At 39.5% G+C, this 19,500-nt stretch overlaps 1 protein-coding gene across 4 annotated transcripts in view; it reads right to left on the reverse strand.

Moving 5' to 3' along the window:
• Window positions 1-17,518, reverse strand: part of LOC111340534 (tyrosine kinase receptor Cad96Ca-like) — a 40,157-nt gene extending 22,639 nt beyond the window's left edge. The window contains exons 1-6 of one of the 4 annotated variants that reach the window (XM_088727648.1): window positions 13,052-17,401; window positions 6,341-6,583; window positions 5,272-5,541; window positions 3,788-4,033; window positions 3,221-3,478; window positions 483-533 (exon numbers count right to left, since the gene is read on the reverse strand). In XM_088727648.1, coding sequence (XP_088583774.1) covers window positions 483-533; window positions 3,221-3,478; window positions 3,788-4,033; window positions 5,272-5,541; window positions 6,341-6,583; window positions 13,052-13,280 — 1,297 coding nt within the window. In that variant the 5' untranslated portion in view covers window positions 13,281-17,401. Of the gene's footprint in view, window positions 1-482; window positions 534-3,220; window positions 3,479-3,787; window positions 5,219-5,271; window positions 5,542-6,340; window positions 6,584-13,051 lie in introns of those variants that run through there. The other 3 variants (XM_088727649.1, XM_088727651.1, XM_088727650.1) reach the window with 3 other exon arrangements.
• Window positions 17,519-19,500: the final 1,982 nt, after the last annotated feature.

Below are 19,500 nucleotides of genomic sequence, written 5' to 3' on the forward strand. Positions count from 1 at the left end.
AATAGTTTCGCAATGCCACATTAATCAAGCAATTTGTGTTTGAAGATAGCAAGCATTTTTATGACTCAAAATATCCATCGAACGAGAGCCGGAAGGATTCCTCAGAGATATAAAAAGAACACTTCTCTATATGATTATTTTGTCACTCATTTCATTGATTGTATACAGAGTTTTGCTCATAATGATCTTTTGAGTCGGAACATGACACCCTTTATGACTCGCATGCTCTTACATGTTCGTATAAGATGAAAGGTAATTAGGGAATAGAAATAAATTTGCAAACAATTTTTCGAATCTCGATATAGTCTTTGCTGACTGTTTTTGCGAGTCTGTAGTCCTTCGCTAAGTTCCAGACCCTTAGTAACTTAATTCACTCTTTTATTCAAACTCATTTTGTAGAACATCAGACCGTAGAACGTGCTATTTTGATAAAAATTGTTTCGAACGGTGTTTAAAAGAACACTAATAAAAAAACCATTTACCTGCGGGAGTTGTTTGGAATGGAGTGGAAACTGTACTCGATGCTGGTTTGACTGGAGAAAACAAAAATACGATCTTTATATGATCGACGTGAGATTTTCAATTTTATACTTACCTCAAACCATACTTACCTCAAACCATACTTACCTCAAACCATACTTACCTCACACCATACTTACCATACTTACCTCACACCACTTAATGATAATTACAATATCTCTGCCGGAGGGTCGACGCATCGAATTTGTTTCAGGGAGGTCTAAAACTGTTATCATTATTAATTATATAATTATCATAAAAATTAACATTGTTATCACTATTATCCTTATTGCTATTATCATCATCATCACCATTATCATTAAAAGGCGTCCATAAAAAATTGTAACAGAACTACAGAAAGGTTCACAGAATCTAACGGCAAAGCCTATTTTTAAATATTAAACTCACAAGGACAATTTAGTCCCAGTTAAAATTGGAATAATAGCTTTTCCTTAGTTTTAAAGGTATCGATGCAAGGGAACTGTTTAATATAAGTTTTGAAATAAAATGTCAATTGGCGAAATGTCAAATGCAACTCTCGAGTTGATATTTTGAGACGGGGGCCAATATGTTCCTCTAATATCAACAGCAAACGCGTTTCCGTGTGATGAAAACATTTTGACACACTTTTTGAGCAATAAAAATTGTGAAAGTTTGTCAGGGTATCCAGAGTGTATCAGAGAGACTGTAAGATTGTGATACTTGAACTTTCGCCGCTTGAAGCAGTCAACCGGTTACAAGTTAACCGTTAGGAAGCTGGTTATGATGCGGGAGAATATGGTTGCCGAAGTGTGTCAATATTCGATGTCGTGTGAGTACGTTTGATGATTTAAAATATATGTGATGTTGTTCAATACATTCGATAAACTTGTAGCAAAATTCGGTAAATTCACCTTGATATTCATTCGATTATTCATGCAATATTCATTCGATAATTCATGCAATATTCATTCGATAAGACATGCAATATTCATTCGATAATAAGTCATTCCATAATTCATGCAATATTCATTCGATAATTCATGCAATGTTCATTCGATAATACACGCTATATTCATTCGATAATTCAAGCTACAGTCATTCGATATTATCACGTGCCTCGTAGCTACATGACGGCTTGCCCAAGTCTACAGCACTGGTTGTCCTTCTTTTCATTTTAGTAAGTGTTGCCACCAGTAGCGGTGAATCTCGCAAAAGTATTCGCGAAGCTCAAGAAACAAAGGCTGTCGTTCATTGTTAATAGTATCGGCCATGAAAATAATAACTGAAAGAGCCACTTCAACACCATTGAGTACATTAGCTACGATAGGATGTGTTAGTTCTTCAGAATCTATCTCACAACTATCTAGTAAATTGAGCAGGCTAAGCGCCAAAGACTCCCATTCAATTTGTTCCGCCATTTTAGACAACCAGTAGCCAAGCCTTCTATCCTAAATACGGAAGATGGGTCACGTGCATTATCGAATGAATATTGCTGGAATTATCGAATGAATATCAAGGTAATTTATCGAATTTTGCTACAAGTTTATCAAATGTATTGAACAAATTCACATACATTTTAAACCATCAAACGTACACACGACATCGAATATTGTAAAAACTATCGGAGGGAGAATATATTTGAAATTTTTTGTGAAATCGAACGTGTACTTTTTATTTCAAAAACGTAGACGATGGCTTGTTTTTGACTAAAATACTATAACAGGGTTATTTGTGAATGCAATTGTCATGCAGTGATGTGAATTCGGAATTCAGAATGAAGTGCAACAAGAATTTGAATTTTGACCCTGAAAACGCGCCATAAATATATAGAAGAACTCAAAACTTCGCTCAACGTTTCACAAACAAATTGTGTTGAAGAATTCAGAAATTAACGATTGAAAGTCACGTTGATTAACGTAATCGTTAACTACAACTACCTCTCGTTTTAACTTTCTGAGTTACTTTATGTGAAGGCTTATTAAATAACAAATCGTTTTCGGCTGCGTTTCAGTCTTTTTATAAACAAATTTAGTACCACAAAATTTATTTCGAAATTGATTTTTGCCGAGAAACCAAAGTGATTTGAGAGCGAGAGAGAAGAAAGAACTAATATTATTTATCGCCAAAAGGTCGTGACCGAAGTCTTTCCTCAAAAACTCTGCTCAGCAGGCTAAATGAGATATATTTGTGAAAAATTGCAACGACGCTTGAGATGTTCTGCAAGAAGCATTGACTCAAGCGAAACGGATACCACCCGCCGTGAGCGGGCCGGATGGGGAGAATACTGCTCGCTCTGGGAACCAATCAGATTGCAGGATTCGTTGAATACCGCCCGCTCACGAACTGAGAAAAGAATAATTAGAGTTATTTATCGGCTGAAGGTCGTAGTTGAAATCTCTGCTTACGAATGCTGACCAGCCAGTAAAACAAAATATATTCGTGAAAGTTTGCAACGAAGCTAGGGGTGTACTAGGCGGCTAAACACGCAACGGATAGGATACCGCCCGCTGTGAGCGGGCCGGATGAGAGAATACTGCCTGCTCTCGTAACCAATCAGATTGCAGGATTTGCAGATTACCGCCCGCTCACGAATTGAGAAAAAAAAGTCTTATCTTTACTTTAGAATGTTGAGGCGGACCTGAGTATGCTGCGCCATTCGAAAACTCAGTTTCAGTTATCAGTAATAGCACAATCATGTACTAAAACCTATTCAACTCACCAACCAGTAGTAACAAACTGATAGTTGTATTTCCCAGTGCATTTTTCGCAAAACAGGTATACCGTCCTTCTTCACTTGAAGAAGCATTCTGAACCTTCAAAGTCGAGTTGATGGCAATTTTATTGCAATCGGCATGATTTCCTTTGTACAACGTGATGACTGCAGGGGGGTTTCCAATATCCACTGGGCAATCAATAGACCTGTCTTCTCCTGACTTTAATCTAATGGTTGCGCTGGAATAGGTGGCTGCTGGTTTATCTAGATTAGAAAAGGTAAGATAAAGAAGTGAAGAAAGATGTTATTGAATAAGATAAACTAAACGAGCAAACAGTTTAACTGACAATGAAAAAGAAACTTTAGTTCATTCTTGTCACAACTGTAACTTTTGTGAAGTAATGCTCTTTTATTTAAATCTACTAGAAGTTGAGTTACAAGAAAAGGGTCTTTCTGCACCGATATTATCTATAATGATGGGTTAAGAAAGGTTTCATTTGACAAGAAAAAACATCTTCAAGTGTTACGTTGAAAAATTAATCCATTAAAAAGGCTGAAAAAGTAAATTCTTACACTGCACATAAATGAACATCGTTGTCCAAACACTTCCACAACTGTTGTTTGCAATGCATCTGTGTTCCTTTTGATATCTTGTGATGTTAGTGATGTTCAAGAGTTTTCCTGGAATGACCTGACCACTATTAACATTCTTCCAAAACACAGTTGAGGGAGGAGTCCCTGCAGTCACACTACATTCCTTTGTCAAATCTGTACCTTCTATGACTGTTTCGTTTTGTACCTGTTCCATTGCAGGTGGGTCTGAAAAGGAATAAATCTAAGTGGTTAAAAGCATTCTCCTTTTGTTTAAAAAAATTAAAAAGTCACTCAATTTTTATTCTAGAGGTTATTTCTTGCACCAGACGTAGGTTTCTTGAAAGGAATTTAAAGACTTATCCTTTTAAAGGTTATAACTCATAATTTTTATTTCTGACATCTGTATTTATACGTTTTTAGCTATGTAACTTTATTATGGTATTTTCAAATTCTAGTTTTTACCTTGGCATAATGATTGTAAAGCGCAATGAAAGATAAGCCGAACTGAATAGCGCTATATAAATTTTCATTATTGACTTCATATCATTATAATGTTACTGATGAACGCCATAGAGGAAAACGCAGTTCTTAAGGGCACAAAAGATGCTGCTAAGTTTGATGCTTTTCGAAACAAAAATATCAAGTTTCTGGTGATTGCATTAACTTAACCTGTGAAACTATTGCGGACTAGCTGCATATCTCGATGCGAGTAATGAAGACAATTACAACAAGAAAACGAGGAAATGTATTTATCATGGGTTGCGTAACCCTTTCTTTGGGGTGTCACATCGTATGTTGTTACGATTGCTTCATTAGCACGTCTTACGACCGTCCCTACGCCCTGAAAATTAAATACCCAGTGACTAGGGATTATCAGTTTCTCTTAGAAGTAGTTTTAGCAAACACAAGCATACTTTAGATTTTTTGTAGGGTGATATTTCTTGCTGTATTTTTTTACATCTCCGGGTTTTCATTCTGTTGATGTACCATTCCTATCACTGAATTTTGTTGATGAAGGCATAATGAAGAAGGTCGCATACGGCTCGTGTTGACACACCCCAGTTGTGGTTACTTATTGATTGATATATAAATGTTTTATATTCGTATGAGCGGGATAGCGAATTAGAATATAAAGCTTATAAGATACATGCCTTCGGCTTAAGAATTATATGCTTCCTCGTGTTCTTCCAACATCTCGCGTGGCTTTATCACGTTAACGTTATAGAGCCCGAAAAAAATTTGTACCATGACGTAACTAGTTAGATGTGGGTTCTATAACCTGATGAAGCATCCGTTATAAACTGAATTGACCAATCAGACGATGCTTACTATGTACATTCATGTTATAGTCCATAATATCCACTACGCCTTCGGTGAATAATTGTAAATTAAAAGGCAACCATCTAATTCATTTTCAAAACAGCTGTTGTTTGCTTAAATGATCCAGGGAAGATAAAACTTACCACCAACAGTCAAAGTAATATTGTTTCTGCTTGTCACATTACCAACTTGCTGATATGCCACACATTTGTAAACAAATGTTTCTTCCCTCGATATCCTTTCCATCCATGTTCCCTCCTTGCTGAAACTTACCTCCGAATTATTCTTAATGAGTATGTAATTATGGACTGGTGGATTGGCTTCAGATGAGTGGCAAGTGAACTTTATTCCCATAACAGAACAGCCATACTTATTTGTTGTATTCGTTTTCAAGGTGACATTTTCTGGCTTAACTAAAATAAAAGTGATACGTCTTTAATACATTAGAGCTTTATTACAAATGTAGGGATTCGAGGTTTCTCAGTAGGTATAGCAACTGCATTTATTGAGATTTTTTTAAAGGGGATATGATTATCGATAATTTGTGATATAGTAGCATGACATGCGTCAAACAAGCTAGTAAGGTCATGCCATTCTGAAGGGATTTCTCATTGACCAGAGCTACTTCATCAAGTATTGAGTAATCCCGTGTATAGATATGTGTTGAGATAAGGCAGAGAAGGATATCGAATTATTAAGGAGTCAGAAACAATTTAAGATGATCACTAATGTCGTAGACTGAGGTACTAGAAATTGTATGCTGGTTCGAGAAGTTGTAAAATATATTATCTAACAAAGCAGTAGAGTAATCGGTGATTCTTGTCATAATAAATCTCGGGCGCATTTCCTATCTTCTTCATAAGGAGCTTTACTATCGTAATAATCCTTAAGTAAGAAAGGCCGTGCATCCATAACAAGACTTGGGCAGTTACACTTTGGCCAAAAGTTCTTGTCCAGTTTAGCTGAGAGGTTTCAAACCATTCAAATTTACTTTTCCGTTCCATCCCGATTAACAAAGACCTTTTGGAGCTCAAGATAAAAGCAAAATTTGCCTTCTTTATATAAAGAACATATCCTTGAAGCCGTGTTGAAATAAGACATGGCCGTTTCTGTTATATCAAATTACTTCTTATGAAACAAGGGAGAAAAACTTGTTGGAAGATGCCTAAGTTTTAGTATATGTTGACTTTAATCTACAAAATATATACTCACATTGCACGTCAACACATGCTGTCCGTGAAACAGTCCCACAATCATTAGTGGCCTCACATCTGTATTCCCCAGCTTCACCATTTGTAATGTTTTTAATCGTCAAGACATTTGTGGTAGCACGCTGACCATCAGGTTTTATCCAAAACTGCTCTAGTGGAGGGTCTCCAGATATCTGACATGTCAAAGTCATATCACTCCCCTCAGTTATTGTCAGATTGTCTATTTCTTGTATGGATGGAGGCACTAGGGATCAAGAACCAACAATTATTATTCATTATATAGCTGGAAGCACCGTGGGCAATATGAACCGAGTCCTGTGTTCTAAGTGGAGTCTCGAGCGGCAAGATTTACCCATCTTGCTCGCGCGGGATTGCCCGCTTTGATCCCGAATAAGAAGAAAAATGTATGGGACGGACTTACAAAGTTTGTAACTTTTGAAATATGTCGGCGATAAATCGTACAAGGGGGGCAGAACACCGTAATAAAAAAAGGAAAAAATAAACGACTCTCGTGGGTTTATTGTGCGGCTAACAGAGTTGGTTTTTTTTTTTTTTCTCCGGCTCTGGAAATAAACAAGACATCCTTCATATTTATTAAAGGGAAATCGTATTGCTCATTTATTAATCCTTTATTTACCAAGCTTGCTCGGTCAAGATAGCTGGATATTGGTCTCGTTAATTTTTTGCGTTTTCATGAACCTCGACTTCGTCTCGTTCCATAAAAACGCAAAAAACTGAAACTTGCCAATATCCATCCATCTTAACCTTACGCCTGGTCAATAACACGTACATATAAATGCTTTTTTTTTATGCAGCTCATCCAGTAAAAACAAAATGTGCCTAGTTTAGATAACTACTACCTTGTTCAGCGAGAAACAAACAAATCTCATACTGGAAATAAGAACTGTCCCATCGATGCATCTCAAAAAGCTCTTCTCGCCGGGTTTTGCTAGATAGAACGGTTTTTTTTAGAATCAAGCTATAAAGCATAGTATGCACTGTAAATACTACTGTTTCCAGAAAGGTCGTAGGAAAAATGCATACGACAATTTCGGGTATCTGGCAATCAATTAATTTTTAATAAGTGAAATAAATAAATATGAAACAGGAAACTAACGAACTGTGGATAAATATTGACTTGCTCGTGAATACCAGAGGAACAACACAATGGAGTATTACGTTGTGAACATTTTTTGCCGAGGTCACTTAGGATTTCCTCTCATTGAGTTTAAATTGTTTTCGTCGTTCCTTAGGATCACTGCATTCGCTCTTTCTCATTTTTTCTCGTTTTTTCACCAAGTTTAAAAGGCCGTCTTGCGAACAAAACAAAATTCATCAAATCCGCTGTGCCTCTTCCTTACAGTGCTGTTTTCCATGAAATCCTAAGTTCAAGAAAGTGGGACCACTTAACTACCAAATTGTCAGTACACACTAAATTTGCTCACCTAATACGACATATTGTGCTTCTCCATGCAAGTGAAAGGTCAAATGATCAACTCTAGGGGGTAGTAGGTTTTTTTAATGCATACTTCAAAGGCATAGATTTTTTTCTGTTTTCCTCCGGAAAGCCACCTTTCCCCAAGCAAAGATCGGCTTTCGTAAAACCAATGACCGAAATACGGCATTTGTCTTTCCTTTCCGCTTTTGAAAAAAAGGGGAAGTTCTAATAATTCCAGAATACAGGTTATTGATATTGTTTTCTTTAAATACCCGGTAACTGAAGCAATTGTCATAGTAAAAGTCATCCACCCCGTCAGTCAGTAAAGAACTTAGGGACATGAATAGATAGTACATGAGTGTTCAAGTTAGTGTCAGTAGAGCAACCTATTATTACATTACAAATGTAAGACAAATAAAGTATTTAAGCAAACAAACAACCCGGACGCTTGTTCATGCCCTAATAATTGGGCGCATTGACTATTGTAATAGTATTTTGTATGGGTTATCAGCTAAACAAATACATTGGAACCCTTCTAAACCGGACCCTCGTTAAACCATAATCCTCTCTATACCGGACCTTTTTTTCGGCCCCAAAATCTGTCATACATTTTCTCTATTTTTAACCTCAATAAACCGAAACCCCTCACTTCCGGAAATCGGACGCTTTTTTCAGTCGTCCGTTATCACATACTGACAAAGAAATTTATCTCGTTAAACCGAACGTGAAAGTTTTAAGCTTTCGGTCAAAATCAAATCACACGTTTAAAATCGAGATTAAAACTAAAATTGTAATCATACACTTGTGAAATCCCAATCAGAAGTGAGAAACGCGCATCGGCTAATTACTCATTGTTCTATCGGCACGGAAGCAAAAAATCTAAAGTCGACAATCGTGCCGCTGTTGTCATCATCATCATCATCATCATCATCATCATCATCACAGTTTATTTAATAATAATTTTATTTAATAAAATGCAAAAGCAAGCAAGCTCATATCAATTTTATAAATTTTTATAGGAAGGATTGAGGTATGGTTTAAGTCTAAAACGGGACCATTTTATTTAATTTGGAGCTTACGGAAAGGTTTTGAAAATCACCAATAATTAAAAAATGCAAATATCGAATCTCGTAGCGAATTTTCAATTATCATTTTCCTCAGACGGTATGACTCATAATCGTTTCAGGTTAAGCTCATGATAAGTGGAAATAGTGTTGTGTTCGAAGATATAAAAATTAGTTTGGGGCTTTTCATTTCCGCTCGAAAAAACCAGTCTAAACTTTGAAAAAATTGTAACATTGGCATTTACGTAACGACATAATCTAATGAACCACCCTGTGGTTAACTCTGGTATTCCAAGCACATTTTCGCAGCAAGTACCGTGTTCGGTCAGGAAATCAATAAAATAAGCTAGCCTTGCATAGCAAACGACGACATCACCACTTTCGTCTCAATTTCTCATCCATTTCCCATGGCGAAATTGTTTACAATGTCACATTCCATAAGCGAGCGGAGGGCGTCTGTTTTTTTGTTTTTTTTTTTGGCATATTCAAACGCACTTAAGTTTTAAGAAAGTTATGGGGTAAAACTGAGCTTCAATGTGAAATTGAAAGGGGACAATTCAGTCATTTATACTGGTAGGTACTGGTAGGTCAAATGTTCTTTGCTGAAGACGTCGAAGACGAGAAGCAATCCTAATACTGCTGTAGATGTAATATACTGAAGCGTTTGTCACGCAATTCTGAAATTATTTCAATCACCAAAAATCATTTTCTTCTCTCCCTCTTGCGGTTTTTCGACAGGATTTTTCGGCAATTTTCAAACAGATGGTTAGATAAAGGTATAATAAAATTATTATGCCAGAAGAAAAAATGATGCGTTGATCGATTAAAACTTCAACATCACCTCCCCTCAGGAATTTTAACTTGTGAAGATTGGTTCCCGCCCACCTGGGCCAAAATCATTCAAATGCCCTGCCCAAGTGCCAGATTTTAGTGGGTCTCAACGGAGTTAACTATTAGCGGCAAAAAAACTAGCTGCTAGACGTGAACATTGACACATTTTAACCTTCAGTCGTAAAAAAACGTTAACCGTTAAAAAAAAATAGCATTAGCCGTATAAAATTGCCAAAATTTCAACCGTTAGGCGAGAAAGCCATCTTCCCATAAAGACCCTGATATATTTGTCACATCTTTTGCAAAAGGCAAGATCAGTGACCGTGACTTTTTATTTATTGACCAGGAATTGATTTGACTATTAAAGCTTCAAAACTTAATTTCGAGCAGAAAAACGCAAGCACGAGGTAAAAAGGTTGCAAGGACATGATTTTCAACCAAAAAAGCTTAGCGAGAAAATAAAATTTTGATGAAAATACCCTGAGCTTGAAGGCTATAACAACTTAATTACTATATGGCATGACTGTCTTGTGATAAATTCTAACGGTCTGATTAGTTCTTAGGACCTGTTCGCTCCACGGGAAATTTTTTTGTTTTGCAAAAAAATCTATCGACGCGAAACCATTTTTAGTGCGAATGATTTTTTTGACCCACCAAAATTTTCGCAAGAGCCACCAAACTTCAAAGATGCCGTGGACTTGGTTGGGAGGCCTACGATGTTTTTCTGGGCGAGAAAATGTATTGTCCCTTGACAGATACTTTTCAACTGGTCATCACCTTTCATAACTGATACCAGACAAAAGGATATTATGTACCTACGAAACCCCATTACCGCCATTTAGAGATGAGACTGGTAAGAGGAAAAGTCCAAAGTATGAGACATTTCCTCATGCCGAAGAAAGATACCTGTATTAAACTCTCCAGGATCCGTAAAAGCCGAATCCATCCCAACAAAACTAGAAGTAACTGATGACTAGACAAAATCAGGCTTTGCATGGCAAGCAAACAGCAAAGAAGGGCGATTAAAACATTTCGCGGGGGCATTTTGCTTTGCAACAGCCTTTGACCGGGAATGACATCAAAGGAAACGTGCTGTCAAGAAATCTCGGTACCTATTTCGATTGATTGACATTTGTAGTTACACAAATAATTTGCACGACTTAAGTGCAAACGCTATTACGAAAAAAAGTTCGCTGTTACAAAATTTTCAATTTTTTTGCAAGTACCAAACCAAATTTTTCGGTGTGGTACGAACAGGCCCCAACTTGGTTGGGATTTTGCCATACGCACCTTTTCCACGGAAGCGATCATAAGCCGTGTATTTTTGTCCACAAAAGCCGGCAAATTAAAAATCGATAGAAATGTTTTCCCGAGTGCCATATAATACAATACTTAGAAAAATCACTTGCTCGAGCTTTATGAGGGAGTATTGGCCCTCTGTCAATTCTGTATGGACCTTACTGTGCTCGTTCCGTACTAACACGATTTCTGGCCAATAGTCCTCAGTACGGCCCTCGCGCTAAGTAATAGGAAATTATTCTTTGTGGCAACTGCTAATTTGTCTTCCTTTGCACAGCTGCCGTAATAAAGATGGCTGCCTCATAAAGTCTCTGCAAGCAAACCACAAAGTTAAAGAAAATCTTGAACAACGTGCCGTGCCATTTTGGCAGTTTGACTAGACCGGCGCTATGCAACATTTTGGAAAACTGCCTCGAAATAATGTTTACACAAGAAAACCTGAAAAGAGGGTTAGCTAGGAAATTTGTTCTAAAAAATGCCTTACTAATTCTGCGATCAGTCTAGCGTGTTATTCGTTTAGCATGGCTGGATAACCCTCATAGGATGTAACACAACTTTGTGACCCTCTCCTTCATCCAACGCCAAAAGAACAGTCATGCCCGGAACAGGTGATCCTGTCCGATTGCTGGAGGGTGTGTTGAGAATTGGCGCTCGATCTAAAATCAAATCTCTCACGGCCTCAAATTCGGTATTGCCGAGAGCCTTTGCGTGTTCCGAAATGACTTTACTGCGCGACACTAGCTAAAGTAACATTAGCTGAAGTATCAAAAGCACAACCTTTTTCTCGACACAGCTGTTTTAGTTTAAGAACAGTTTCCAGCCCAACCAATGCCTGAAAAGATTGATTTCCATTCCCGTGAGTTTTATAACTAAAACTCTTAAAGTGCTACTGCGACCAAAAATGCACCTTTTCTTTCCTCCTCAGAGGTTGAAAGTACTTACCCTAAGTAACAAATTTGCCAAATCTTAAGGCAAAACTCCATCGAGAAGTAATGTTATTTTTCCTGTGGATTCGCGATCTAAACGGCCGCCATTCTTCGAACTACAGAACTCCGCGCGAAGAAGAAGAAACTAAGTCGAGAACGGAAGTGACGTCAACGACTAAACAAACATGGCTGACTTGGTATGCCGAGAGAAAGTTGTTTTTCTGATTCCACAGGAGAGAAGGAATAAAATTCGAAAGAATTGTTCCCCAGCTTTCTTTTGCGCATTTCTTGTAAAGGCATGCCCTCGCGACGTTGTCGAAGTGAGTCGATGACGTCACAACTAAAACCGCTGTAGTTGTTTTCGCGGGCTCTCCAGTGTGTTATTCGAGCAATGGCGGAAGAATTTTTAATGTCTTCGCGGCGCTGTTTTTAAGGAATAACGTTGTCAAATTTGAGAAACTTACGCTTATTCTTATAGTTTAGGGTCTAAATGTGAAGTTAACACCAGAAAATTTGGAAAAAGAATTGCAAAAGTTTCGTCGCAGAAGCACTGTAAGATTACTTCCTACCTTCAGATGCCGAAAAAATGTGTTTTTTTTTTTATTCTTGACTAGATTTAAGTTAGACATTTTAACGAAAGTTTACAAAAAAAAAAAACAATGTAAAAATCTCAAAAAGCGTCCGACTTATTTAGAAAAACGTATTTTCAACTAAAAGTTACTAAATCAGGAAGGTGTCATAATCTCATAAATGGGCAAAACCCCCAGGGGAATATTTGCGGCAATTTTATGTCATTTGCATATGGTCACGTACCCTTATGATTTCGCTTCCTTCAGATCAATCATCACTAAAGTTCAAGACTTTATTCAAGTCGCCTGTCCTGCAACACGTGTTCTCCAATCAAAACCATATCCCTCGGGGGTAGGGATGCCTTACAACATTACACTGCTCCCCCCTTAGAAGAGCACTGACCGCAGTGCGAAACCTTGTCTAACAACCTTTCTAACAAAACAAAGTCAAAAAGAAAAATCTAACGGACGAACGAGTTACATTACTGGACTAACTGGCTCTGAAAAGTCAACTGAATGTCATTGTCATGTATTTCCCTAGGGTTCAAATTGGCGCTTTAGCACGAAGGGAAGAGACCCACTCACCAAATCTTTTGGGGGGTCTTATTGTTCGCTTCGGTCTTGATCTGTCATCAGTCTTTGTTACTGGCTCCTTGCCTGTCAGGCCAACAGGTGTTTCACCACCACGTGCTTGTGCTGGCCTTTTGCTAGGTCCATTCTTCCACATCCCATCATCCGCCATCTCGGCTCGAGCTATTCTTTCCGCGGCTTCCTTTCGTGATACTTCTTTTGATGTTTTTCCTCTGGTGACCATTCCTTCCTTATGCCCTTCTGCTTTACCTTTGGGTGTCTCCTTTCACTCTTGTTGTGGTATCCAGTTCTCTAAGGACGGACCTAGATATGGCTTCAATCTGTCAACGTGCACGACCTTAGGGTTAGACCGTGGTGTCCTTTGGATCCGATACACGACATCCGACAAGGACGCAATTACCAAGAAGGGTCCCACCCATCGATTGTCTAACTTACGATTCCTTCCTTTTCTGCGGCGAATGTTATGTAGCCATACACTATCACCAGGTTGTAATGGTTTCCATGAGAGCCTTCTATCATAGTTTCGCTTCTGGCGAATCCCCGATTCCTTCAGGTGTAGTCTCGCATCTTCGAATGCACGTGAAAGTCGCTTTGGAGGTCTTGCACATACTGAAACGAGATGGATGGTTGATGTGGAGTGGACTCTGTCATGACGTCAAGTGGGACCTATATTTCACGCCCAAGCATGAGTTGGTTCGGTGTAAACCCGGTGCTCTCATGAACTGATGACCTGTAAGCCATCATGCAGGCTGGCAGGTGGAGGTCCTAATCTTTCTGATCCGGATGCAAACTTCGTCGCAGCATCTTCACCTGAGTCCTATTAAATCTTTCCACTTATCCGTCTGACTGTGGGTGCAGTGGTGTTGTTCTTGTCTTTAATTTTCGATGTCTAACAATTCACAGATCTACGCCATCACGTTGGATTCGAAATTTGTTCCCTGGTCCCTATGGATTTTTCGTGGTACCCCAAAACGACTCCCGAATTCCGACACAACCTTCTCAGCAATTGTTGTAGCGGTTTGATCAGGAAGTGCGTGGCTCTCAGTCCACTTGGTAAAATAGTCTGATATCACGAGTACATATCGATTACCACGTGGAGTCTTTGGCAAGAGACCTAAGATGTCCATCGCCATTCTTTCCAAAGGAAACCCCACGGTGCTTTGTTGAAGAGGTGCTCGGCGCTTTCTTCCGTAGTTTTTCTTTGGTGCGCATTCAGTGCATCTCGATACCCATCTGTAAGTCTGGGAGGTCAGACCTGGCCAGTAATAGCGAAGCCGCAAGGAGTGTAATGTCCTTTATAAGCCCCTATGGCTTGCCGTAGAGTGATCATGGTGGGCTTGCAATGCCGTGTTTCAAAGACTACTTGGCAGAACAATCTGATATACTATCCTGTCGCCCTTGTCACTTTCCCATCTTCGGTATAGAACACCATCCCTTACTTCCATACGATCCCATTGTGTCCACAGGGTCTTCAAGACAGGACCTTCAGGTGCGATGTCTTCCCATACAGGGCGTTCCTTGGAAGATTTCTTCATTTCTATAAAGTTCTTAAGCGTAGTATCCTGCAGCGGTTGCTCTTCCAAGTACCTTGTGGACCACTCAGGCTCTATCTTAATGGTACGAGCTGTGGTTTGATGTTTGGGGGGCATTTCCTCACATGCTTCCTCCGTCTGTAGAGCAATCTCATATGTAGAAGGATTGTTGTCAGGACAGCTTTTACACCACTTACATCGTTCAGTGCATGGTCTGCGCGACATAGAATCAGCATTCTCGTGTCCTGCTCCTTGTCTATACACTATGTCAAAATCAAGGGTACTTAAGAAAGCAACTCACCTTGCAAGCCGTCCTTCAGGCTCCTTGGTCTTCAAGATTGATTGTAGTGGGCCACGGTCTGTACGGATTGTGAACTTCCTGTTTTGTAAATAGTGTTTTTGTTCCATCGCAAATTCCACGATAGCTAACAGTTCTTTACGAGTTGTACAATAATTTCTTTCCGACTAGGAAAGTGTCCTACTACAGTAGACTATGGGCCTTTCTACTCCGTCGTGGATCAATGAAAGTATCGCACCAATACCGTGGTTGGAAGCGTCAGTGTCCAAAATTAATGGCGCATCGCCTTGCGAATAGGCAAGAATTGGTGATTATTTTGAAAGTTCCTTCACCCTTTCAAACGCTTCCTGGCACTTAGTGCTTAGAAGCTCTGGAACATCACCTTGGGCATCACAGTCTGTGCTTATGCTATCGTCATTACAATTGTCTGACGAATCAAAAACCTACACACTTTGTACCGGTTTTGCAATGGCAATAATTGTGTTTGCTGTTATAGTTTAAGGTTCATCAGTGAGGATAAGTACTCGTATTGGAACAGTATTTGACATTTCAATGTCAACTAGAGTGCGCGCTATACAGAGTCCCTTTCCAAGTAGATGAGGATTGTTACTTGGTTCCAGGATACGTAGGTTAGATGTCAAGGTCTCATGGCAATAAGATTGTTTACGATGCCTCAAATGGCCGTTGATGATAACTTCTGAATTTGGTGGGACCAGTCATACGACGCACTAAACATCTGCAACTCAAGGGTTGACTATCATGATCAATACAGTCCACAGTTTCGCCATTAACAGGCAATGTTTCTTGAATAACATCAACCACCGCATTTACCTGCGAGAGAGCATCCATTCCTAAGATGGCTTCGTCTGTGATGTCCACTATGAGCACATTAACGTGAAATACTTGTTTTCCTATCGTAACAGTAATCAGACTTGAACCATGAATGTCAGTTTTCTTACCGTTAGCGAGACAATTATCCTGACTTTGTCCCGCACCCATGTAGTAACAAGTAAAATCATCAAACAATTGTTCTGCAACGTTCCTAGACAGAATACTCTTAGCTGCTCCTGTATCAAAAGCCAATTAACACACATGTTTTCAACAACTCCGTTTACATACCTCCCATGAAGTCGCAGTGATGAGCTTCGTAAACAATCATTGTGTGCCGAACTATAGTTTAGGTTCTCTTTTTGCCCTTCATCAGCAGTTATGCACTTCTCTGGTCATTCGAGGGTGCCTTCCTCTCGTTTCCCTGCCGTTGTTTCCATAAACTGCAATCACGACGAAGGTGTCCCTTTTCCTTGCAATACCAACATTCAGCCTGTTCTCGATAGGGTTGTCCTGGAGTCGATTGTTGTTGGTTACGACTAGATTGGGAAAGATGATCTTGTTTGTCTGTGGTATCTTTCAGAATTTTTTCATTCTGACCGAACAAGGTACTAAATTGTGCCTCTCGCTGTCGTTCTAATTCCTCGAACTTTTCTTGAAGATCTTGTTGGGTGGCCTGTGCCCCGGCGGCCATATTCTTTTCTTTCTCGGTAGAGAGAGATCTCATGTTCCATTGCTTGCTTTTACTAGTTTCGAGTACTATGAAGGCTTCTAATTTGCACGCTGTTAAAAGTGCTTCGTCTAAGCTACGTGGTTTTTCTCTTCTCAGCCTCATGCGGTCATCACGGTCGCCAATAGCATCAATGAAATGCTGAATACAAAATCTCTCTTGCACCGGTGGGGGTGGTCTTGGTAGGCTAGACTACAGGCATCACGAATATCAGCGGCCAAACTTCTTAGGCTTCCTCTCTCTAATTTTAGTCCATTTAGCAATCGGGCTTGGTGCAGTTCTTGTTGTGTCTCTCTGCCGAAGCACGATTCCAGTCGAGAGACCAACTTGTTGTAAACTCGACAGTCATTGTCAGACATGCCATGTAGGATCTTTTGAGCATCTCCACGCAAGGCGGCCGATAAAAATACTGCAGATTCTTCAGGGCTCCAATCATTAACTACAGCACATGGATTGAAATGTCGCAGGTAATCTCTCAGTGAAGTCTTGCCGTTGTAATCGTCTGGCAATTTTACGGGTTTTCTGAATCCTGAAGTAGACTTTGATGCGCGCGACGATTCGCTCGACGTGTGATTATTTCCGTCGGCTTCATCTGGCTTAAATGGTTTTTTTGATTCGGGAACGTATTTAGTAGGCTGTTCACAAATTCCTCTCCCGGTGATCGAGGTGCACATGTGTTCTTGAACGAGATTTCGTCATGATTCGGGCTGAACGGAATGATGTCACTTGCTGAAAATCCGGTCGAACGTGCTCTAAACGGGTTAGAAGATCTCTTTGGGGTTGATTCCAAACATGTCAAGTCCATGGCTGAGTCGAAATGCATTTTTATCCGCTGCCACCAGTGTAACGTACTGCTATGAGTTCGCTTCCTTCAGATAAAAACTCAAGACTTTATTCAAGTCGCCATTCCTGTAACACGTGTTCTCCTGTTAAAACCATACCCCCCGGGAGTAGGGGTGCGTTACAACATTACAATATTTTGAAGGTGTAGTCTGATCGTCCGGGTGAGTGTAGTCCTGAGAAGGACTGTTGTCGGTGGCAGTGACTGACGTTTCGACAACCTGTGCGGAAGTCATCATCAGAGTCAAGTGAGTGATTGTTGTCAGTGGCAACAATCACTGACAACAATCACTCACTTGACTCTGATGATGACTTCCGCACAGGTTGTCGAAACGTCAGTCACTGCCACCGACAACAGTCCTTCTCAGGACTACACTCACCCGGACGATCAGACTACACCTTCACATGTTACCCCCGGGTTCAAACCATTTACTGCATTACAATATTTTGTTTACATCGCGCACATGACAAAATTCACACATGGAGGTTATCTGCTCGTGGAAACCCTTTTCTAATGGATAAAAAACATAACTCAAAATTAGAGAGGAGTCCTTGGGTAAAGGAAAAGAAAAAAACAGACCCAAAGAAGAGAGAAATGGCAGCAGTTTTTCGAAAAAAAAAAAAATAAACAGTCCTTGTTTAAAGCGACAAAGGCTCTTGGTTTGGCCAGGAGCCTTCGATAAGCTCGACATCCGCTGAACATCGGCAGCATTCGATTATCCTTGGAGCAAGCAGCTTAAAAATTAAAGTCAACACCACAGAAGGTTGTAAACAAGATTCTTCGTCAGATCTGACTAAACCGATGGAGAAAAAGAAGAATACGACAGACTTACCCTTTCTGCCACGGAATTTTCCTTCGCCGACTTTTCCCATTACGAAACGATCAATAGAGCGCGATTAAAAAAAAAACCTGACTGCTACGTGACACTTTTCCCGGGAAGATCTTGATCCATTGTCCTTGACGTTAGGAGGTCTCGTCTTCTCATTGGTTCGCGGTTTCAGGAGGCGAGATAATCTCCTGGTGTGGTGCTAGTTGTTTACAAATCTTTAGAAGCTAAAATTGCGCATTTGATTTTGAGACGAATACATACACTTTGAGCGAATTTATAGCGTATGAAGACTTGACCGATTTTCGTGAAATTTCGCCAACACATTCCCGAGATGATGAGAAACAAAACTGTGACAGAAATTTTGATATTTGAAATATTTATCTTTTGTGGTGTTCATTTACGCAAATCTCTGCGCATATTTTTCGCTACTCTAACTTTAGATGCGAATATCTAGACAACCAATCAGAATATCGGAAAAGTCTAAACCACTTTTGTTGATTGATGCCTTGTGAATAAGACTGTGCAGCCATTTTTCTCGTGCCGCGGGATCTGATACCCGATAAATTCAAGAGAAGGATCCTCGGTCGTTTCACGCATTACCGGCTCCTGACACTTCCTAAATGAAAAAATCGCCTAAATTATATTTTCATCGTAAACTGAATTTATTAAGCTTTGTTTTGATGTATAGTTTGTTAGGGTTTTCTTCAAACTAGCGCACGTACGAATTTTTTTTTCCGAAGGACACCCGTGAAGGTAGGAAGTAACATTAATTTGGGAAGAACTTTCTTACTCAACTATGTTTAAACAACAAACATATGAAATACATATATATGAACTGAGGTTATGAAACGTATATGTGCACGATCCTTCGCAGTAAAGCACTATTTGAGCAATAGTGAAAATCAGACCTGAAAAAAATTCAGGCCTGTACGGGATTCGAACCACTGACCTCTGGGATACTAGTGCAGCGCTCTACCAGTTGAGCTAACAAGCCAACTGGGAGCAGGCCATCAAATTAATTCGACATAAACCCGTAAGATGATAAATCAAACAACAAACATATGAAATACGTATATATGAACTGCGGTTATGAAACGTATATGTGCACGATCCTTCGCAGTAAAGCACTGTTTAAGCAATAGTGAAAATCAGTCCTGAAAAAAATTCAGGCCTGTACGGGTAGAGCGCTGCACTAGTATCGCAAATTAAAATTTACCAAGCCAACAAAACACGGTACTTACAGAACACATTGATAGCTTCAGTCTTAGAGTCATTTCCACATCTATTACTTGCTTCACATGCGTAGTTTCCAGTATCATTTCTGCTAATGCTTGTGAAATTTAATAATTTCCCAGCATGGCGCTCACCACTGCTAACTTTGATCC

Source organism: Stylophora pistillata, chromosome 7, assembly GCF_964205215.1.
Source record: "Stylophora pistillata chromosome 7, jaStyPist1.2, whole genome shotgun sequence".
Taxonomy (NCBI): Eukaryota; Metazoa; Cnidaria; class Anthozoa; order Scleractinia; family Pocilloporidae; genus Stylophora; species Stylophora pistillata.